Below are 23,193 nucleotides of genomic sequence, written 5' to 3'. Positions count from 1 at the left end.
AGTTAAAAGAAGGTTTGCAATTGAATATTCCAGCCGTTTCTCACCCACGTGGTAGCTGCCTGACGTATGGCGTCGCGGTGTTCATCAAACTTTCATAGCATGCTAAGGAAAATTTGATGCTTTTTCAGGGAAAACCGTTGATTCTGGAGACATCGGATTGTTTGCCGATGCGCCAGGTCTAAGGACAACGAATCCATATGCTCTCTTCGGGAAAAGTGTTCTCCAGACCATTCCCCATAGGCCTGACCACACCAGAAGTTGGCGCGTTAATTTCCTATACCTGTAGGAGCGTTTGAACAAAATTTCCAATTTTCCCATAGTAATTCCCATGTAAACTTTAACCCTGATGCGCGCAGACAGTTTACAACCAAATGAGCTGATATTTGGCCAGAAAGTCCCTATGGGCATGCCCTACAAGGGGAACCATACTAAAACTTGATCCGAGAACTTTTTGAAAAACGTACCTACCCTAATATATAATCACCGTTAATGCTTTGAGTGTGTTAGTTAACTTCACGCCCAGATTTTTGTACAATTTTAAAAAATTCCATCGTTTTTTTAATTAAAAAATTCATAAATTCAGACAAATTCTAAAGTAAAAGCCAAACATGATGTAAAAACTGGTTTACGAAAATTCGTGAGATGCCAAAAATCTAAATTTTACTTGTTAATTGGAAAACCACGAATTTACTTCTGCATATCTGATGACTTGAATTTAGGTTATATTGAGACATGTTGCATAATTTCTCTTCTAGTTTTGAATGATTTTTCTATTGGAATACGTTTTCAGATAATCAATTCTACAATATGATCAGATATTGTATGAATATAATCGTCAACATCTAAATTTATCAATTAATTAGGAAAATGAATCAATGTAGCCGATTATGAACACTTACCCGTTCTAGGGAAATTATTTCACTGCGGCTTCACTTCCAACAGTTTTTCAATCACCATTAATCAAACAATACTGCGACACATTCACCGGCACTTGTTCCCTCGGACACACTGCAGTGATGAAGTGATAAAAGCCGTTTGTCTCTGATGAACCAGAGTCAATTGAACCTTATAAATTGTACTATCCGTTAACTGCACTCAAAGAGAGCTGCTGCAGGCGATGTAAGTTACTGTAATACGCGCAAAACTTTAACGTCAATTTGCCCGGGATGCACTCTTGAACACTATTCCAGCGAGGAGGATTCCACGCGACTGTCACTGGCTGTCCCAGCCGATGACTACTGGACACACTATTTCCAGCGATAGTTTTCTCCGGGCTTACATTAATCAAGCCGCCAGGAAACGAGTTGCATGCAGCGCTAATGATAATTTCATATATTTGGTCTACTTTCTACTACAGCGCGGGACTGATGAGTTAGAGCTGCGGTTTGAGGAACTGCTGGAGCGGAAGGACAAGATAGTAATCTAGCTATTCCGGCAGCGTGTCACGCCAGTATTTGCCACCCCACAGAATGTCAGAAGGAAAGTAATATTGATTGGTTTCATTATGTATCGGAAAAAGTGAAAATGAAAGTCGAACCACGAATGACAAATGTCCTTGCCGGTTGAAAGTCACTATCAAACTGAACTTAGAACATTTATCCCTGGAGTTCTCCAGGTGAACTGGAGGAATACGTGTGGGAATTGCCGCAACCGTTGGTTATGTGTGTCCTTCACCAGCGTTCTACCTCTAGCCTTCAGAGTGGAGGCCGCGTCGCGTGACATTGATCTTCGTCAATTATTGACTTGTCTTTCAGGCAAACCACGGAACGCACCACGCAACACCACGTGGTGGTGTTGGGAAAGGTTAGAAAAAAAAGCGTCAGTTTGATTCATTGGCACTTGGTGATTATTACGTTTCTGTTGGAAATGATACTGGTGCTGCAGAACAGAACATGATTTATAATAGGGGTGTTTTAGGTATTGGCCAGCAGTTTAATTTTATAGTGCAAATAACATGATTTTGTAGTGTTAACTCTACCTCTATTTTAGCTGACATATTATTATTTATTAAATGGTTTAGCTGTTTTAAATGATATTTCAAGCTATCGCCACTTTCAATTTTGTATACCATTGCATGTTTGGATCATTAATGGTAGTGTAATTAAGCATCATTATTGAGCTAGAACTTTGACATTTAAATTTCATTTCTTTAACATCAATATTAAGATAATTGACAAAAATATTTTTTTTATTTAAAGATAGTATAGTCACGATGATTTGTAACTTGTATCTCTGTCAATTGTACATCAATATTAATAATCCTTATGTTGAATTCAATCACATGGTAGCTCAACAATGATTTCTACTAAGGAGATTCAAAATAAATAAACAGAACTTAACTTGACGCTGAAAATTCTTTTATTTAATCAATGCAATATTTATACAAATAAAATTATTGATTCTCAAGTGTATCTCTTGAGAACGAAAACATGTTTGGTTTACGGAGCATTAATGCACGAAAATACTCGTGGAAAATTGCATGAGCATTAGCCTGTCCCATTTTGAGGTCATGTCGAGGAATTTCAGGTGCTCACTTCTTAAATGATAGATTATGATGTAAGGAACAATGTTTTCTTAGACAAGAAAAAATAATAAAATACTTTCTCGCACCCCCTAGTCGATTTACTGAAAAAAGTCACCTTTTTGAACAAATTTTCTAAAATCGCTTGGAATCAATACAAAAACTGTTTCGATCAGGTGTGTATTATCTTCAAACGATAGGTTTTTGTCCATAGATTAAGAAGCACTATCAATATTGGACCAAAACTTAAGTTTTTGGACTTTCCCAGGCGGATTTGTGTCGAAAAAATCGCATTTTTTCGAAACTTTTTTCAGAAATGCTCATTTAATTTAGGGTAGCCTATTTTTCCCAGTAAAACCAATACATGCAGCTTGTAGGAAATTTCATGGCGAACATTTTTCCCTCTGAGAAAATGCAATTTTGACACTCCAGAGCCGAGATATTTGAGTTTTAGCGAGAAAAAAAGTGCCAATTTTCAAAATTTCTCAGAATTCAGAAGCAAGGCCTACTAATTACACGATGTTGCAAGCATGTGTCGCAAAGGTCAGGGTATGCTTTCTTATAGTAATTTTGGCCGCTGAATCCGAATCTGAAATCAAATTTCGTATAAACAGTGATGTTTTGGAGCTGCACCCCTTTGCAATGTTATTTGCGTGTTTAAATCGCTGCAATTTAAATAGCTAGCTAGCTACTTTTTCCTCTGTTTTCGTACCACTTTGATTGTTATTTTACTCACAGAGCTTTTTAATGTTTTTTACGTTATCTTAAGCAATTCGAAAAACTCGTATAATGGCTACCCTAAATTAAATGAGCATTTCTGAAAAAAGTTTCGAAAAAATGCGATTTTTTCGACACAAATCCGCCTGGGAAAGTCCAAAAACTTAAGTTTTGGTCCAATATTGATAGTGCTTCTTAATCTATGGACAAAAACCTATCGTTTGAAGATAATACACACCTGATCGAAACAGTTTTTGTATTGATTCCAAGCGATTTGAGAAAATTTGTTCAAAAAAGTGACTTTTTTCAGTAAATCGACTAGGGGGTGCGAGAAAGTATTTTATTATTTTTTCTTGTCTAAGAAAACATTGTTCCTAACATCAAAATCTATCATTTAAGAAGTGAGCACCTGAAATTCCTCGACATGACCTCAAAATGGGACAGGCTAATGAGCATGAGCATGAGCATGATCAGTGGGAGCCAACCATCCGTTCACTGTTTAACCTCTGAAGATCCCTACTTTATTAGTCAATACCGGCGCCCTCCGAAGAAGCCTGCAGTTCAACGAAAGGGAGGAATGTTAGTCCGATAGTTGAAGTTGCAGACTCATTAAGCACATAGTTTTTCGCTATATACTTGTTGATACCGCTTGAGACCGTTGAATCCACAGCATCTCCTTCAAGCATCACGTGATTAATATTTTTTGGGTTAGTAGGATAAGGTATTGGCTTTTCGATGCCTCCCGAGCTACGGTGCTATGGGGAGGACTTTCATAACAGACCCGTCGGCGAGCCTTCCGAGCAACGGTGCTATGGGAAGGTCTTTCTGGTTAGCACACAAAATCACTCACACACAGTTATTTTGCTCCACTATTAACTCGACGATCCAAATTGTCAGTGCGTCTTTCGATCATTATATAGAAATTACTTTTTCACCGCAAATAAATAAAACTTCAAAAAATTTAAACACAATCAAGCCGACGCCGTGCCTTCCGATCAAAAATGATGTAGGAAGGGCTTTGAAAATCACAAAACAATAAATTAAGACACACACAATTCACGACCAAAGGCACACACAAAAAAAATCACTTTTAACTCCGAATATTTTTTACACCACCTTTACAAATTATGCACTCACCCCATACGAATAGCGATACAAAAGCACACACAAAAAATTAACCTGAATAATCACGACTTCGCGTCCCCACTTCCAGCGCACCAATGATGCTATTATTCGATTACCACAATCACTCACCCCATACGAACAGCGACACAAAAGCACACAAAAAAATTAACCTGAATGATCACGACTTCGCGTCCCCACTTCCAGCGCACCAATCACGAAAATACTCGTGGAAAATTAACTGGAAACTACACATTTTTTAAAGTTATTAATCTATTTATCATCAAAGCTATTCCAAATGAGTTATTACTGTGTCATTTAGCTAAGGCAAAGTATAAATCAATTTAAAAAAACATAATAAAATATTTATACGTTTCGATAAAAAATGTTGATGTGTTTTGATTTGAAGTGGTGCACTAAAATTTTTCAAAAATATATAAGGTTGGTGCAAGATGGTGTAATTTGTTAGGGGGGGGGGGGGAGTTGGCGAGTGTCCACGCTCCATACAAAAAAGATTTTATTTGTATAGAAATTGTTCACGATGGAGAGGGGGGGGGGGGGGTTGAGATTTCCTAAAAAAATGTCAACGTGGTTTTTGGATGGTTCATTAGAGGTATAAAACAACAATTAAATATTATATTTTCAAAATTTGCAATATTATTCACTGCATTTTAAAAATATAAAAAATGGTAAGCTCAACTTCTTTTAAAATTTATGACCTTTGACTCTAATAAGAATTGCAGGAAAGGGGCGAAAATTTGCAATTACAAGCCATGGTAATATTTTTGTAAATTATTGATTTTGTTTTAGGCGTGAACTCGTTTGAGTTTTGTGCACTTGTTGATGCGAGTGCCTTTTTTGAAAAGTGTCTTGAGAGTACGCCACACACAGCTCAAAGAGGTATTTGTCAACCTATAAATAACCTATAAATAAAAAAATAAACAAAATGAAATGCTATAGCCAAAAGGCTTTTACGATAACATTTTTTTTTGCATTCATTATTCAAGTTCATGACACTTAATTTTCGTGACGTCTTTTGACCTTGAAGACCAAATTTATTTAGGACGCTTGCTTTAAAATTTGGAACTAACCCACCACCGTCACCATATCTTTACAGACGAAACCGGTTTTGCAACCCGCATATTTCACGCAGCTCCAATTCTTCGACACAAGCGTGATAATTAATTAAATAAATCTCCAATCCCGGCCGTGCTAATTGCACGCGCTCCGGCCGGTCTTTCGGCTAGCGCGGATGGATTGTTTTGGGATTTGCCGGTAATAGCGTGGGGACTCGCGATGTCGGCTTTGATTACGGGTTCTGAGTCCTTAGACATCCTGCCAGTGAACCCAAAGGATGTCCCGTTTAGTATAAAACCCGGTCCGAAACATCCATTCAGCATCAGTTCAGCTTCTCAGCTTTCTCAGCAAGCATTCAGCTATCCTTTCACAGTCCTCCAACAAACCAAACCAAAGTCTAGAAATGGCCTGCATCAAGCTGATTGGATCCCTCGTGCTGGTTCTGCTGATCGTCCTGGCCATCAGCACCACCACCGAGGCTGGCTACCGCAAGCCCCCCTTCAACGGAAGCATCTTCGGCAAGCGCAACGGAAACTCCATTGGTAAGAATCATCTTGAAGTGATAAGTTCAAATTCTAATTGTTTCTGAATCCCTCCAACAGAGTACGAGGGCAACGCCAAGGTGCTGTCGGCCATGTGTGAAATTGCGGCGGAAGCTTGCCAGTCCTGGTTTGCCCAGGAACAGAAGTAATCCATCGGAATCAAACAGCTGACTGAACACCCCCCAATAACCATGTGAAAAAAAAACATTGTATTTGTTTGTAATGTAGCCCTCTTAGTGTAATTCGGTGTACACAGTGTGACTGAAAGCAGTCGTGTAACAACAAACTAACCCTTGGAAGTGGAATTTGTAAATTGTTCTCTGCAGAAAAATAAAAAAAGCTACCGCAAATCCGTCACCTCAATAGCCCCGAGGAATGAAACGGTAAAGAAAAAAACTTATTTTTTGGATAAGCTGTGTAAAATATCACAACTCCACATGCTTTTTGAAATCTGAAATAAGGATTAAAATCAAAAACATTTCTATTCAACAAATTCTTTGCTCTTTGCTTTGAACGAAAAAAAAAAATCGAAAATTACTTTCCACATCTTTTTATCCATTTCAAATAATTATTATGTCCGATTCCAAATCATTTCTTTTTGTTAATTATACAGTTTTTTTTATTTCTTCACTTTTTTTTTGTGAAATATTATTGAATGGAACATAATCAATGCTTTATCATTTATTTTTTGAAATTTGTTGATACCTTGCCAGAGTTGTAAAAATATCAAACTCAAACAAATGAATCAATGGCGAGTGCGTTAACGAGGCAAAGAGAAGAAGTGATAGAAAAAGATTTCTCTTGCTGGAAATCACAAGGCAAAAGAGGAGAACTCACAAGCTACAGCGACGGGCTCATTACTCTCTGATAATTTGGTGTAGGAATCATGAAATGATTTTTTTTTCTATCACTCAGTTACAACTCTGCTAGGGCCATGACAAATATCATTTTAACGTTGAAAATAAATCAGGGGCAAACAAAATTGTTTGGAAAGCTTGATAATTTAATTGAAAAACTTCTTTCGAACATGGGATAATTATGTGAGAGGTTTAAGGAGAGACCTAAAACAATCAATATGAAAAATAAATAAAATAAACAAGATAAACGCATATGAAAATTAAAAAAAAAAGATGAAGAAAAACTTCACAGCATAAAATCCCATGGTAAAATCGCTTGCAAAAGCATGCTCAGCACCTTTGTAAAAAAGACACTCAATATTACACACTGCATGTACATTTTTTGTAAACACAAAAAAAGTTGCAACCAACGGGATTCATATCCAACACCATCAGTAAGGACTGACGCCTTAGCCCGCTTGGCCATTATATCAATAAAGAATGGAAAGGATTAACGCATATATGAACTTGACATTTCGGTCAGATAGGTTTCTTCTGATGGGCAACATAATTCAGGCTGTAATATAAAACAACATTTCATGAAATAATGCAAAATTTATTTTACACCCAGGCTTTTTATACGCAGCTTTACTTCTTTTTTGCTGTGTTAAACAAGAGAAGTAAAGATTTTCGAAGAACAAACATTGCACAAATGAGGTCTTAAAAACGGGAAAAATGCATATTTAAAAAAGGGGGCAGTAGAAGATTTACTGAGCTTGATCCTTATGATTGTGATACGAAAAGCCTGGTAAAACTGATTAAAAATATATTAGATTAGATGATTAGAGAGCAAAATTATCGAACATTTAACTAAGAATGAGTCTTAAGCCTTGATTATCGCATATTTCGAATGTCTGAGGTTAACAAAATTTCTGAAAAACCAAATTGAGAAAAATATTTATTTTATTTTTGATTCCATTTTAATTTTAAAGGTATAATTCGGGCTCGAAAACTGTAAACTAATGAAATCACTTAAGATGTTGGAGCCATATTTGAGGTCACGAACAAAAAAAAATAAAAGAAAATATTTTTTTTTTTGAATGGAACACTGTTAGACTTTAGAAATGTATGAAAAATTAAAAATACATAAGACAAAAAAAGTTGAATTTTGAAAGGTTGATAATTTGATTGGCAGAATATTGCCTCTTTTTAAGTAATAAAACCTAAAAAAAATTGTAAAATCTGTCACCATTCCCTGATAATAATTTTTTTCTGTTTATACAATGCACAGTGGGCGAAATGGAACCCAAAATCGGACTTAATTGAACGCGGCTGGTTCCCTGGTATGAAAAATAGTGTTGCTTATGTAAAAAAATCCGGGGAATCGATTGGTGATGGTTTCATCCACCGCACGAAACGGCAAAGGGTCCATTTTGCCACAATTCCCCATTTTTTTATATTTTTTCATGAAAATCGGTCTGTTTTTAGAGCGGAGGCTTTATGCGACCATCCAAAATGCACTTAACTTATGTGAAAATGTCCCAGGAATCCAGTAAAAATAACCACTTTCACCGCAAAAATCATCTAGGGTTCATTTAACCCCAATTCCGCTGTAAAAGCATTTTTGGCCGTTTTCAAATGTTAGGTCAGATTTTACAAATCTGAAAATATTTTTATCGTAAAGATCAGACAATTTTACATAAGAATGACGATTTGTACTTGATAGTTAAACACATTTATGTTGATAAATATAAAAATTATGTAAAAGGCAGTTTATTCTGCGTTTGAGAAAATTGGCCCAAAACTGATTCTTCAATCATTTTATTTATTTGAATTTCTATATCAACATAAATATGTCAAACATTCAAGTGCAAATTGTCATTCTTATGTAAAATTGTCTGATCTTTACGATAAAAATATTTTCAGATTTGTAAAATCTGACCTAACATTTGAAAACGGCCAAAAATGCTTTTATAGCGGAATTGGGGTTAAATGGACCCTAGATGATTTTTGCGGTGAAAGTGGTTATTTTTACTGGATTCCTGGGACATTTTCACATAAGTTAAGTGCATTTTGGATGGCCGCATAAAGCTTTCGCTCGAAATACAGACCGATTTTCAAGAAAAAATGTAAGAAAATGGGGAATTGGGGCAAAATGGACCCTTCGCCGTTTTGTGTGGTGGATGAAATCATCACCAATAGATTCCCCAGATTTTTTTACATAAGAAACACTATTTTTCATACCCGGGAACCAGCCGCGTTCAATTAAGTCCGATTTTGGGGTCCATTTCGCCCACTGTGCAATGCTTAGAAATCAACGTTTATTGTTGTATTTTAAATAAATAAAAGAATTAATGGGTTTTTATAGGTTTTAAAATGTAGGACCATAGGTCAAAAATAGACGCAAGAATTTAATAAAAACAAAGTTTTAAGAATTTAATCATATTTTAAAAATAATTACTGTCTGTCAAAGCATTTTGTATTTTTTAACTTTATGTTTCCCAAAAATAAAGTTAACCTTGAAATTTGATTTTGTTTTGGCACCCTTCCCGAACTCGAACCTTGACTCATGAGAAATGGTTTTGAAATTGACTTGATATCGACTAGGTTTGCTCCTCTTGATCACGACGAGCTACATGATTTGAACTTAAACGAGGAAATTTATGCTCAAATTTAGTAATGAAACACATTTCTATAGAGTAGACTAAATTCATTTATATCACAATATACAAAATACGACACGAGTAAAAAAAAACACTTTTGATTGCGAATGTTGTCAAACACGAGCTACGGTTCCACACTGGTCGGAGCTGTTGCTTTCTTTTTCCTACAAAGATTAACTTATCCAAGGTTCAACCTGTTCTTGCAGACTTAGTAGTTGTAACAAAACAGCTTAGTTTCGCTAAAGTTTTCTCTATCACTAGTTAGAACCGTGTGATTGGTTACGAAGGCAAATCAGTGCAATTTGTCGTCCTCCCTTTTCTGGATCCAACAATCAGTACCATGCAGCAAGCACAACGAAAATGTTTCAGAATCTCTGGAAGATTAGCGATTCGGAATTAAATCGAATTCACAATTGCGCGGGGATTCTAAAATAGACGAAGGCTCGACAAGAAACGAATCAAAATAAATATTCTGCGCTTTGTGATGAACAATTGACTAACTTAAGGTTAAAATTAGGAAAACAAACAAACTAGGAAGATTTTGATCCGCTGGCAGAATCGGTGGAGTACTGGGCTGCAACCGATGCAGATGCAGCTGACGTAGACGTAGACGATAAAGATTTGTTGGTTGCAGGCACTTTTCCTTGTTTGCGGAGTTCCACCACGTAGTTGCGGAGATGGGTCATGTATTCTTGCATTAGGGTTGTGTAGGCCTGGTGGGGTTGAGACGGGATTATTATTATAATTGTTTGGCAAATTGCTTAACATTGCAACTCACAGTATCTAGCACGTAGCGTGGAATATAACCTTTCAGGTCTAAACAGAGCAGCCACTCGAAGATGCAGTAGTCTTTTTGGTTCTCTATTTCGCGCATGGCCCAGCAGGACACTTTGTTCTCCCCTCTGGAATTATAGCAATTTTCATTAGTAAGATTCTACAAGAATTGATTTTAACCCCAACCAACCTTATGTACTTCGTCGTCACCGGCGCTCCAGGATACTCGATACTGATCGCGGCACTAACGTATACGTTTCCACCCTTTTGCACCTCACATTCTTCAGCCCTTGGCTTGCGAACCCTAACTTTAGCTTCAGACTTTTGTTTCTTCTCCTGCTCCACCTGAGCCGGCTGCTTGCCGCCAGCTTGATGTTCCGTCAGTGCGTCCGAGAACACATCCTCCGGGTCGGAGTTGGCTCCTCCAGCACCAAAGTCCTGCGCGCCAAGGCTTTTGCTCAGCGTCGAAAACGCCGTCTTTGTGTTTTGCTCGTTGCTACTAACGCTACTACCTCCTAGCTTAAACTCACTTAACGATTTGGTAATTTGGGGCGAAGCTTTGGCCGCCAAGATGCACTCATCGTCATCGCTGTCCCCATCATCGTCATCGGGCACTTCTTCCGTGACCGGAGTCAACGCCGGTGCCTGAAGATCCGTTGGGTGCAGATCGACACCTTCTATCACGCGGCCCTCGCGGCACAGCTGCCAGCAGCGAAGGTTTACGAAATCACGACACTTGACCACGCCACCACCGCCACCGATGGTGGCCTGGTACGAAATGTCCGTGTGGCTGTCGATTTTCTGCAAAAGTTTCAGTTTTAAAATTAAGATTGAAAAATTGATTTGAAAAACTTACACGAATGATTTTCGACTCCAGCAGGGTGGGATTCCATCTGGGAACTTCTTCAATTTTGTAGTACAACTCCTGGAGAAGCTTCTTTGCTGGGTAGTGAATTTTTCCCTAAAAAATTCAAACAAATTATTCAACTAACGATCAAAAGCTTCCAATCTACGAACCCTACCGTCAGCTTGTAGATCTTGCCAACTTTATCCTTGGTACAGCTTTGGATCGTATCGCCCTTGGAAGTGACCTTCTCCAGCTTCCAGTCCGTGGATTCCAGCAGAATGTACGCCTTGCGAACGCACTCGATGCCCATCCGCTTGAATTCATCATCCTGCAAGCAAGATTGGAAATTTTTTATTAAAAATGAAACTAAGCAAATTCGAGTTTTTATTCCCATTCTGTAAGCCGGTATGGTGTGCAGCATGCCAGAGTTGAAACGAAAGTGAAACCCCCAACCAGTGGGGATCATTGAAAGATCCAGGCAATGTGGATTTGGAATTCAACATATTTGAAAGGCAAATGGACTGATGTCTGGAAGCCCACACCGTTGAAGGTTACGATCAAATCGTTTATGTATATCGGAAGATGAGAAAGGGTGAAGAAATCTTGAAATTAGTCATCTTCATTCTTTCAGAAAGGAAGTTTATATAAAACTCCCAATAAAAAAAAATCATTTTTAATCATTGTTTTATAAGCTATGTAAAAAAATCTCCACAAAGTTTAAGTGAAATTGTAAAAAAACATTAAATTGGGATTGCCAAAAATAACTATGTGCATTTTTGCAATTTTTCTGGCCACTTTAATCTGTGAGTCAACAATTTTTAATTTTTAGTCAAGTCATTTAAGAATGGTTTGTTATGAAAATGAAAAATAATATGCTGGTTTAACAATGCACAGCAAATAACGCAATTCATTTTCAATACTTTGAGTTTTAATTTTATCAAATTGGTTGGTTTTTTTTTCAACGATTCGATGGCCAAAACCTAAGAAAATATTTCAACGGCATTATTAACAAAAATTAAGTTCTAATTTAGGCTGATGCAAATATTTTTCAAAGTTTTTGTTCCTCGGCGAGGTGTAGATGGGGAGATAGTTTCAGAAAAGTATTAAAAAAAAAAAATAACAAGCAGCAATTTCAACACTTCAAAGAAAACATGTTTGGAAAATTAATCATATAGCAGTACAGTTGATTAGAAATCGTTTGTTTTAAAAAAATCTAAAATTTGAAGAAACTATTTTTCTGGCGGAAGCAAACTTTTTGCAGAACAAACTAAACATTGAAAATCAACTGGAACTCAAAAGGATTTAATTTATTTTAAAACATGTTAAAAAAATCGCAGGGAAACGCATTCTAAAATATTTTCAGCTGAATGCACCTAAAATGTATTTAAAAATTTAACAGTTTTGAAAAATAAATTGTTTGCCCCCAGAATTCGGGCCGATTTTGGTAAAAAAAAATTTAACAGATCTTTACAATTCGGACACAATATAACAATGAAATGAGAGTAATCAACTGAAAATAAATTAAAAGATACTTCTCCATTCCGTGCATCCAAGAAGATTGGTGCATATTTCAAAAAACTTTTTTAACAGGTTTTTTGTGCATTTCTCTACATTTTTGCTGATCAACTTTTCATTGTACTTTTTGATTTGGATGAATCTTTGTCCAACTATTCTCAATGTTCAAATAAGCCATTTGGAATAATTTGTTTCTCTTCAATTGAGACCTAAAAGTGACATTACACTAGAACAAGGTAAAATTACATATTTTCAGACGTAAAATTACTCAAATAAAATAAGTGCTATGAAAATAGTCAAAAATCCGTATCTTGAAAAGGGATTTTATGACCGATTTCGTTCTTCTTTGATTAGAACTTTTCAACTTAACATAAGTGTTCAACAAACTCGATTTAGTCAATCCTTACTCTTTTGATTTTTCTTAAAGTGAACATTTTTTAGCTATAGTGCATGACAGACGTTTTTTATTTCGGCAAAGTTATGATGTTTTTAAAGTAATAGTGATTTTTGGATAGAAAAAAAAAACACATTTTTGAATCGAATTTGTAAATAATTAATACTTCAGAACAAATTCGATTCAGTGCAAAATTTTCGTGATATTAATAGATCCAGATCTAAGTTCTACCATATCATTCATTTTTACAATTGACGGTTACTTAGAAACTATTGATCTGATTTTCAATGTCGAAAAATGAAACCTATGCATTTGAAAAAAGATTTTTTAAATTTATTCTTCATGACAAACGTTTTAAAAGAACATACGATTTTACCCAATCATAATGTAAATCATGATTTAGCAATTCCGAAAAAAAATCTCAGTTTTTGAAAATATCTTTTTAGATGGACAAAGATGGACACGATTTAAAAAATCGAAATAGTCAACTTTTTCACAACAAATCTCGGGTGAGTTTTCAAAAAGCCGTAAGAGCCACCGTGACCTCCGGCACTAATTTTTGTTTTTCTCCAAATTGAAACAATATTTCATTTGTTTTGAGTTTAGGGCACTTGAAGGACGTGTAGATGAGCAATCTCAAGCATTTTTGAAATTGGTTTTTCGTAAGTAGGTCGAGTACCGATGCAAAAAGGGCTTTGTTTACCAATGGCTCTTGCGTCCTTTTGAAAACTAATCCGAGAAATTAGAGTATAATTATTAGAGCTCGAAAACGGTGCACTTGGGCAAAATTTAATTCTAGGTTCGTTTCGATTGCTAATTCAATTTTAAAAACAAAATAAAATCTGAAAACATCGAGTGTATTTCGAAACTTTCGAAAATCATAATTTTAAAACAAAAACATAACTTGGCCGAAACCAAGTTTTCGTGATAAAAGGTGGAATTGAAAATTCGGGAATTTATTTTTCTGTGTACTCATTATAATCTTAAAAGTCCTTAACATAACCTTTAATTTTGACGAATACATCAAATGGATCGAAAAATACCTATTTGGAAACGGATTTGCGATTATTTTCATAGAACTTTTGTATGGACTGCACCGGTCCCAAATTTAATTATGCAATATTGGTTATTTGAACATAAGACTTTTAATGTTGAACATTAAAAGTATCAAAAGTACTAATTATCAAGTCCTTCGAGCGCATAACTTTTTGTAGAGAAAACTCTAAAATTTTCGTAGACGACGGTGGCTTATGCACCCTTTTTAACACTATTACAAGACCTGTTTTATAATTTAAAAACACCCAATTAGAAACTACACACAAAAAATATTTCCGAATGTTGCATCATTTATGGTGTAACACTTTTGCACGTCATTAAACATTTAAATTTAAATGCAATTTGATGTAAATTTGCAACAAATGATACGTAAAAACATGATTTTACGTGATTCAACCGTTAACGTTGAATCTCACGTTTACATGAACTGAGTTTACATGTGATTAATTTTTACAGTGTCGAGTAAATTCACATATTTTTTTCTGTGTAGAAAAGGGGAAAAATCCGCATGCGTTTTCAGAATGGGCGAAAAAAAAATAATCAAAATCACCGTTGAGAGAAGAACGATGTTTCCAAGAAAACTGCAATAAGGTGGCTCCTTGAGTGTTTCGGGTTCCTTTTTGGCACTTCTGAACAACAGTTTCAATATCAAATCTCTCATTTTTAATCCAAACTTTGCTGGAACTTCAGCCTACTCCAACTAAACTCACTTTGAATACTGACAAAGCATTCGCTAAATCGCTCTCTAATCTGACATCCTAACACGGAAGATCAAAGATCGACTGCTTTTGATTGAATAAACCACATGATTATTGATGAGAAATCAATTAGTGGAAACCCAGCGCGCGCATGATGAAGCTAATTAGTCCCCAATGAATGCCATGCCATGCGGTTGTGCGTGCAGAAAGCCAAACATCATCTGCATCGGTTCAGTTTGCTGCCGGGCGCAACTTTATTAGAAAGACCACAAAATCACTCAGTTCATGTTCCCGCCGGATCTGGTCCTCTCCGGAAGACATTCAACCAACCCACGGTCACTGGTTTGGGGATGGTGGCGTAGTTTTTTCTATAGTGGTTCCTCAACTTGACCCGCAAGATATTCACCTGTTCGTCCTCCTCGTCTTCGCTGTTGTGGATCGAGTCGTACGGGGAGTAGAAGTTGCCAACGCTTTCCGTTCGGCCGGTTGAGAGGGCTGAATGCAGGAAGGGCGCCAGCAGAGGGCTTCGAACTTCTGCCGCTGGGTTTGTGAGAGCTAAAATGAGCAGTATGTTGATGTAACGAGTTGGACGAAATCAATGTTAGAAGTTCTTACCAACGTAGTAGTTTCGGGCGTACCGTTCCTGAGGGATCACCCGGCAGTCCAAGAACCAAGCTTCGCCCCAGGCTAGGACGAACGAGACTACGACTAGCAGCACTTCGAAGACAGGTTGGGGTGTGTCTGTCCACTGTGAAAGTAGAATCGGGTTCGAATTATTGAAGGACTTGGGCTTATCAAAGCAACAAAAAGCTTACACTGTATGCAAAAACTTTGTAGATTAGAAAGGCGCACGACCCGGTGGTTGAAAGCTGCGAAAAAATAACAGAGTTGATGCGATGTATTATAGTCAATCCTAACAAAAAACCTATCAGAAACAGTAGTAGATCTTTTACTCACAGCGATCACGATCCAGTGATTCAGGTGGCACAGTCCGTAGAACAGGATTAAAAATATAAACCGCATCAACGCAATGACGACCACATCGAACAGCGACTTTTCGATCGTGTAGTGCAGCACCTGCGTCTCGAGGGCGTGCCGGATGTTGTCACCGGTGATCATCACGCAGATGATCCACAGCAGCGAGATAAACACCACATCGAAGGTCACGAACAGGCAGAAGAACCTTCGAACCACCGACATGCGACCCTCGTCCATGTAACCGGCAATGAAGTCCTCGCTCAGCAGGTTCACCATGTGGGACTGCGAACGGGGCACTAAAAATCAAAACCGAATTAAATCTTCATCAAGTCACACCCCTCAAGAACTTACATCCGGACGACGGTCCAGGGCCGAAGCTGTGCAGCGACGAGGGAGCCGAAATGCCCGGAAAGCCGGCAAACTGCTGTGACTGGAACTGTTGATACTGCTGCTGCTGCTGCTGATGCTGCTGGTGCTGGGCTTGGGCGTACATCGAGTGTACAGCTGACCTGATGTCATCGTCATCGGTCATCATTGTGGTGGAGAAGCGAGGACACTTCTTCCTCCGGGGAGGAAGGAGTTGGTGGAGGTGAGACGCTCAAACGCAGAATTATGTGGAGTCTGTTTTGTGTTTTCGGTGGGAAAAAAAGTAAAAGTAATAAATTGATAACGACGACTAATGAGTGTTGGGTTGGCCGAGACTGGCAGGGATTGCGAATTTCTAGGCTAAACGATTAAACGAGCGAAGTTTGAAGATTATGAAGAGGTTGATGTGCTGAGGATGTGGGATTTACAAAGACTGAACATAGAGAAAACATCAACTGGGTAAAGTGGGATACAACTTGTGCTTTGATAACTACTCTCCTTATTTAGATTGCAATAACGGTTCACTCCAGGTGAAGGAAATATTTACATAATTTTTTGTTAACTATAATAAAAAGCTGTAGCAACTCTAAAACGTTATCTATTTACGGTTGAGGTAGAGATAGTTAGAAATTGTGGTTAATATTGAATGCATCTAACACTAAATAACAAATGTTTTCCTTAAATCTAATGGCACAACAATGTCAAATCCTGTGAGCAAATCCGGTAACTCTGTGTTGTTGAATTTGACAACATGGAAATGTTTCAAAAATCGTCAACATTTTTCTCGATGTCGCTCAGGGGGATGCTAAATCTTGGGGGTTGAGATTAATATCACGCGCAAACTGCGCACAGTAAAAACTAAATACACAGTACTTCAGTTAAATGTTTCATGTGATAAAAGTACAACTTTAAATGAAGTTATCGGCCAGATGTGTTCTTAAGGATCCCAACTTGAGTAGTTTTATTTGTACATAAATTGAGAAAAAATCACCTCAAAAACATACAATTCAATTGCGGTATAATTTTACATGAAACAAAGAATCAGTTTCTTTCCATTTTATGCCAGAAGTTTTTGTACTTTTTTACAGTGCGCAGTTGATTTGTTTTGGTTCCGTAATGAACAGCTGTTCTTTTGTTCTGGCTTTGTTTTGGTGCCGTAAATGACAGTTCCCTTTTGTGCCGTAATTGACAGCTGGTGATGGCTGCGGTCGAGCTGCATGTAGTGAGATATAGATGTCGCCCCCTGATTTTGCTGCAAATGTTTTCAAAATCGAAAACATTGTTGTTAAAATCGAAACAAATGTTATTGTTATTGGAAACATTTCCATGTTGTCGAATTCAACAATTTCTCAGTAATAGAATTGTTTACCTGTTTTAGTTTGGGCCATTCCGATATAGAGCGGATTCCTTAAGTCAAATTTCGCTACTTCGAATGTCCGCTAATTCGAATGCTCGCTTATTTGAACGTATTTGAATTCAAAAGCACTCGTACGTCTAAACTGACTAGTTAAAAAAATGTTTACATTTCGACCCTTTTTTTGTAGATTTCCGAGCAAGTTCGGATTCGCTTATTCGAATCCAGTTCCATTCGAATTAACGAATCCACTCTGTACTACAGAATGACTAGTGAATAGTGAAGCTTCGGGAGTGTTAAAAAACCTACATTTAGTTAAATTTGCGTATTTAGTGTTGAATTTATAAAGCAAACTCTAAAATTCTTTGTGTAAATATGGGTATTCGGCGCCGTCGCTCCGTGCCATACTTTAATACACTTAGGAGCCCAGGGCGGCGAAGTCCTTGCTGATAAAAAGGAAGACACTAGTGGTTGGTACTAGCAATGGTGGCCGACAGCTATAAAGTCAACTTCGTTTTTTTTTTAAATTTATGTATACTACTTCTCAAATATTCAAAATTTTCAAGTTTCAGCATATAGTTCACAAATTTTAAGCAAAAAGTATTACAACATGTCACATATTTTCAAAATACCAATGAATTCATGAAAATGTTTTTTTTTTCTTATGATTTGCGTCTATTCTGATCTGTAGTCCCAGAATTTAATGCATTTTACGAGTATTTTCAATGAAAATGTAGGTTCTTAGCAAAAATAGGGTGCGGGCAATTTAAAATTGAACAAAACATGACAACTTGGAATAAAATTTGTATTGGCCAACTAAAAAAAAACAAAAACAACTAGTGCGTCCATCCCGGGAATTCCCGGGATTTTTCTAGAACCGGGAATTCCCAAATCCCGGGAATTTTTATATTTTGTCCCGGGAATTCCCAAAATTGAAAATAAAAACAATTTTGGTCTGAAAATTAAGATTTGGTTGTGGAAAAAGGTAAACAGTTGAAAACTTGGAAATCGATAAGAATTTTGAAGCATTTTTGCCTAATGTTTTGTTTTGATTTTTTTTATGTCGTACAAAAAAGTACAAAAAAAATATATATTGACTGGCATTATTTTATTTGTTGCTGTTTTTTACATTTTCAAAGAAACATTTAATGATTTTGAATCACATTGGATTTAAAATGGTGGTTCATTTAAATTCAAAAGCACAACAAAGAACAAAAAAAACATTTTAAATTTCTTTTAAACCATTTTGAACTGCTGTCCTTGTTTAGATTGAAGTTAAGATTATCACCAATTAAAAGTATTGAGCGAATTCTAAGATTTTAGGCTTTAAAAACATAGCATATATAATAAAAACATAGATTTTATCATTGTTTTAAAAATTTACGAAAAATTTTCCCGTATCCCGGGAAATTCTAAACCCGGCAAAGTTGGACACCCTATTAACAACAAGGTGTCATTATTTACAAAACACTTGACAGAATCTTTTTACAACAAGCAACCTACACTCGTCATACGCAAGCTGAATGAGCCCTTATTTCCGTTTTCTAAACAAAAACACAATGACTAATAGGATAAAAGCTATGCAAAAGACATCGAACATAGAAGACTAGAACAGACGAAAATTGTGCGGGTGAGCTTAATCGGGTCAAATATTACCAGAATCGTCCTATGGATTGTTCCCCGGTGCATATTTCGACACAACTTAGAGCAGAAGATTCATTTTTGAGGTCACAAAACCTTTCTAATTGCTTGATGTGTGACTTATGGCAGAAATGAAAATGATGACGTCGGAAACCAAATCTAGGTTAGTAATTTCGAAAGGTTCCGCTCCGTTCCAGTGGCGGACCTCGGCGCGGCGCCGAAGTGTCCTTCCCCTTGGATCACCGGGGCGCCACACTTCATACGAACAGAACGCGCGATGCAAAACTGAACAGTATAAAAATCAACAGCAAAATCAAGTAAAAGCAACACTTCACGACCTGCAGGCAGACTGTTTTCATTTTGATCTTCCTCTGACGATTGATAACTTGACTTTTTTATTTCAACTTGCTTCCTTTCTTCGTCTTTGTTATGTTACGGATAAGGAGGGACCTTCCAAGGCTTGGCTTTTGAGTTTTCGTTCCGCACCCTGATTGTAGTTGCTGTTGTTGTTGCAATGTGTCACCAGTAATTGCACTATCCGTCTGTGGCATAAGTTACACATTCAATCGACCATATCTTGAAACTAACCGGATTTGTCAACACTCAGAGCATCTTCAAGTATCGACCAACGATTCCCGCTAGACATGAAGCGAATTTCACTCTTTCACTCGAATGTTTCGTACGGCTTTGGGCAAGTTATTTGCTAACAACGTTCAGTGATACGCCAAAACAATTTTCTTTATTTTGCCAGACTTTGACAGTTGGCTCAAACTGACAGAGCACGAGAATGTTTTAGTATGAAGCGAAAACAGAAATGGGTGTGGTGATTATAACAGAAGAGAATGGATATGAAATTCTGGCAACACGGTTCAAACATATCTTTTCAGTTAATAAATACTTACTATTTTTTAAATAATTTAATCATTTATGAAAGTTAAAATTTTAATTGCTTTTCAAAGGCATGAAGCAGACCAACATAAAAAATATAAATTAATTGTCCCAAAAAAATATGTTTTCAAAAAAGTTCAAACTTTCAATGGAAATTTAAGTGCAATCAACTGAAATCAATTTAAAATGCATTCCCCTGCGTTTAGAATCATTCTTAGCATGTTTGGGTTAATTCAAAAATCTTTTGAATTTTCAATGTACAAACCCGCTAGAGTTTTTTTTTCAAAAAACATTTTTTTTTTCATCAGATCTTCCATTAAAACAAAAATCTAATGATTGCATCTCAACAATACGGGTGTTTAATTTCAATTAATATATTTTTTTCAGTATTTGAGGCAGGTTTGATTTTCGAACAAAACTTATAATTTGATAACTATAAAGTTTGATTTCAATATATTTTTGGTCTACGATTTTTAATACATTTGCAAAATTTTATATTTCTATAGTTTTTTTTTAATAGGTCCTACAAGCATATAAAAGACAATTATTAAAAAAAAAAAAACTCTCGATTTCAAGCAAACGTGAACTAAAAAAAACGAGTTCGCGTTAACGTAAACAGAGTTTATGCTAACGAGTACCAGGAAGAAACTGTTCAACTTTCATGGTGCAATTTTGAATTTTGCATAATAAAAGTTTCTTCCTGGTTTCCGTTGGCATGAACTCTGTTCTCGTTTACTCGGACTATTTTTTTTTTGTTGCGTGTGTAGAAAATTAAAGCTAATGAGGAATCATACTTTGAAAAATGTACGGATTTTTCAATTTTTAAATTGCTGAAATATATTTAAATTATATGCTGTTAATCAAACTCTGTGTATGAATACAAAAAAAAAACTTTATCATTACATGTTGTAAAGACTAAATTGATAAAACTAGCATCACTGTTTGTGGTGAAGATGGTGAAAAAATATTGGAAGGATCATTCAAAAATTACGTAATGAAACCCATGTCGCATTCAAACTTCTTCTTTTTCTCTTGGGATTCAAGTTAAGAAACCCATAATTTTTATTATATTTTGTCTAATTCACAGAGTGAGCAAGGTAATATGTGAATGATTCCTTATTTTATGGTTTGACCACTCGCCATGCGTTTGCTGCTTTGGTAGTAATATTATAGCATGCTTAAAGTTAAAACGTTCGTTGCGAAAACTGAGATGCAGCAAACGCAATAAAATTATAGCAGGCTAACTGACTGGTTTGCTATAAAATTTATGAAATTTGGGCATAATAGCTGGATCGAGTTTCTTATTGGGGGATATTTAGGCATTGGAAAAATCAGCTATTATTTTTATTTTATTGTTTTTAAGAATTATTTTCTAAAACTCGATATTCTGTTAATAACGTGTTACCTGTGAAAGCGTGAAAGATCAATAAATTTTTAATAACTTTCTTTCAAAAATACTGAAGTTTGGACCAAAAGTTTGGTGAGATACAACTTCCGAATGAAAATCACACAAGAAAAAATAGTTTTCTCTAGATCATCAAAATAGCGTTGATTTTATAAGTGAAGATAACTCAGTGCGTCTGACCCTCATAATAAATAAATAAAAAATATGAAAATTTCCGGAAGCTTGAATATTTTTTTTTAATTTACAAATCAAAAAACTTAAAATGAAATTTGTACCAGCCTTAATGATAAATGACAATTTTACGACACTTTCATTTTTTGACATTGAAAATCGGACGATTCTTTGGTCATAGACATGTACGCACAAAGTTTCAACCAAATAAAATAATTCTCAGAGAATTGCTCTTATACTGTGGTAAAATCTTGTAACTAATTTGTTCTATTATCTTCATCCAATAAAATATGGAAAATTTAAAAATATGACAAGGTTTTTTTGCTTAGTTTAAAGATTCCGGGTAATTAATTCTACATACTAGATTTTTTTTTAATTTTGAATCTCTCATTTCACAATAATCAAAGACCTGTTGCAAAATCATCAGGTTCAACAAACTATCTGTGCTCGCGTATCAGCAAACAAACTTTATGTGGTCTTTTTAGTTTGCACTTCAAAGGCCGTACCTGATTCGAAAATGATTATAATTTCAAATTTATAATTATCAGTTGGCCAAAATTCGCGATCTACGAAACGCAACCTGTCTTCTGGGCTCTCACCTGATCTCCACCGACGACGACGACGACAACAGAACAGAAACTTAGAAGTCAGCAGCAGCAGGCAGCAATGTCTACACGCCCCGTTCAAACATTTCCCCTCGAGGAAGGTGCGTGGTTTGTAAATTCAGGTACGACGACGACGACCTTCCCACCACCCGAGGACCGGGGAGCATCCTTTCGAAAAATTCAAATTTGGTAGCTGCTGTTGTTATTTTTTTTGTGTGTTTGCTGACCACTTGTTGCTTGCCGCTGGTCAGGCAGTTGTCAGGCCCTTGGAAATGTGTAGTCCCTGTGTGCCACGGCAGCATGCAGACAAGATGCAATCGTTGCAATGAAAAGATGCAATTAGTCTCGCCATTATAAACGACGCTACTGTTTGCGCGCAACTTTTTTTTTGGGGCGAGTGTTGTTAGTGGCAGGAATCTGATTTGCGTATGTGGTCAAAGTATGGAAGAGGGTAGGGTGGCCTTTGTTGGTACTGGGCATCTTTGGGTTCCTTTCCGGTTAATCAATATTTTGGATATTCTAATCACTAAAAAATTTTTTTTTCGTTGTCTTAGTTTAGACTGTTGACCCATAAACTACTCTACACCGATTTAGAATGTTCAAATCCAATATAGCGGCTAAAATGGCGGTGATGAAATATTAAAAAAAAAAATGCATCTTGTTATTTAATAGGCAATCAACTATTCAAACTTAACTAAAATTGGGTCACAGAATTCGAATTGGATAGTAAAAATGAGAAAATAAAAAAATATAAAAAAATTGATCGTGATTCGATTGTCCAAAGTCTCATACAAACCATCGGATAATTGAACTTTTGATGATAAAACCTTAGGATAATCGAGGCTAAATCATGTCAGGCCTGCGACTTGTTACAACCTAGCCTTAAAAACATTAATTCAAGTTTTAAAAGTTGTTTTCATTATGTAAAAATCTATTGTCTTGCAATCTGAAAAAAATCATATTCTAGATTTTATTAAATAGTTGAGGTGGTTCATATTTGAGACTCTTTTTTTAATTTTGAGC

The 23,193-nt window shown here is 36.3% G+C and overlaps 2 protein-coding genes across 2 annotated transcripts; one reads left to right on the top strand and one right to left on the bottom strand.

Annotated features, from left to right (window-relative positions):
- The first annotated feature begins 5,658 nt into the window (after positions 1-5,658).
- LOC120423609 (SIFamide-related peptide-like) lies at positions 5,659-6,168 on the top strand. Its single transcript, XM_039587475.2, has 2 exons — positions 5,659-5,979; positions 6,040-6,168. Exons 1-2 carry the CDS (start codon positions 5,841-5,843, stop codon positions 6,126-6,128), a joined length of 228 nt encoding a protein of 75 aa, XP_039443409.1. The 5' UTR covers positions 5,659-5,840; the 3' UTR covers positions 6,129-6,168.
- Positions 6,169-9,632: 3,464 nt separating this feature from the next.
- LOC120423614 (steroidogenic acute regulatory protein-like) lies at positions 9,633-19,865 on the bottom strand. The gene is made up of 11 exons (XM_039587481.1): positions 19,117-19,865; positions 16,092-16,361; positions 15,720-16,036; positions 15,578-15,631; positions 15,378-15,510; positions 15,169-15,317; positions 11,275-11,427; positions 11,109-11,213; positions 10,443-11,053; positions 10,257-10,380; positions 9,633-10,191 (listed from the first exon to the last, which is right to left on the bottom strand). Exons 2-11 carry the CDS (start codon positions 16,273-16,275, stop codon positions 10,009-10,011), a joined length of 2,013 nt encoding a protein of 670 aa, XP_039443415.1. The 5' UTR covers positions 16,276-16,361; positions 19,117-19,865; the 3' UTR covers positions 9,633-10,008.
- Positions 19,866-23,193: the final 3,328 nt, after the last annotated feature.

The sequence above is a fragment of the Culex pipiens genome, chromosome 3 (assembly GCF_016801865.2).
Source record: "Culex pipiens pallens isolate TS chromosome 3, TS_CPP_V2, whole genome shotgun sequence".
Taxonomy (NCBI): domain Eukaryota; kingdom Metazoa; phylum Arthropoda; class Insecta; order Diptera; family Culicidae; genus Culex; species Culex pipiens.
The sequence above is the reverse complement of the archived record's forward strand: the minus strand, read 5'-3'. Positions and strand labels throughout refer to the sequence as shown.

Coding starts and splice junctions, on each gene's coding strand:
- LOC120423609 (XM_039587475.2), top strand. CDS start 5,841: ATGGCCTGCATCAAGCTGATTGGATCCCTCGTGCTGGTTCTGCTGATC. Junction 5,980..6,039: donor GCGCAACGGAAACTCCATTG/GTAAGAATCATC, acceptor TCCCTCCAACAG/AGTACGAGGGCAACGCCAAG.
- LOC120423614 (XM_039587481.1), bottom strand. CDS start 16,275: ATGATGACCGATGACGATGACATCAGGTCAGCTGTACACTCGATGTAC. Junction 11,428..15,168: donor AAGACGAGGAGGACGAACAG/GTGAATATCTTG, acceptor TCTTGCTTGCAG/GATGATGAATTCAAGCGGAT. Junction 11,054..11,108: donor TGGAGTCGAAAATCATTCGT/GTAAGTTTTTCA, acceptor AAACTTTTGCAG/AAAATCGACAGCCACACGGA.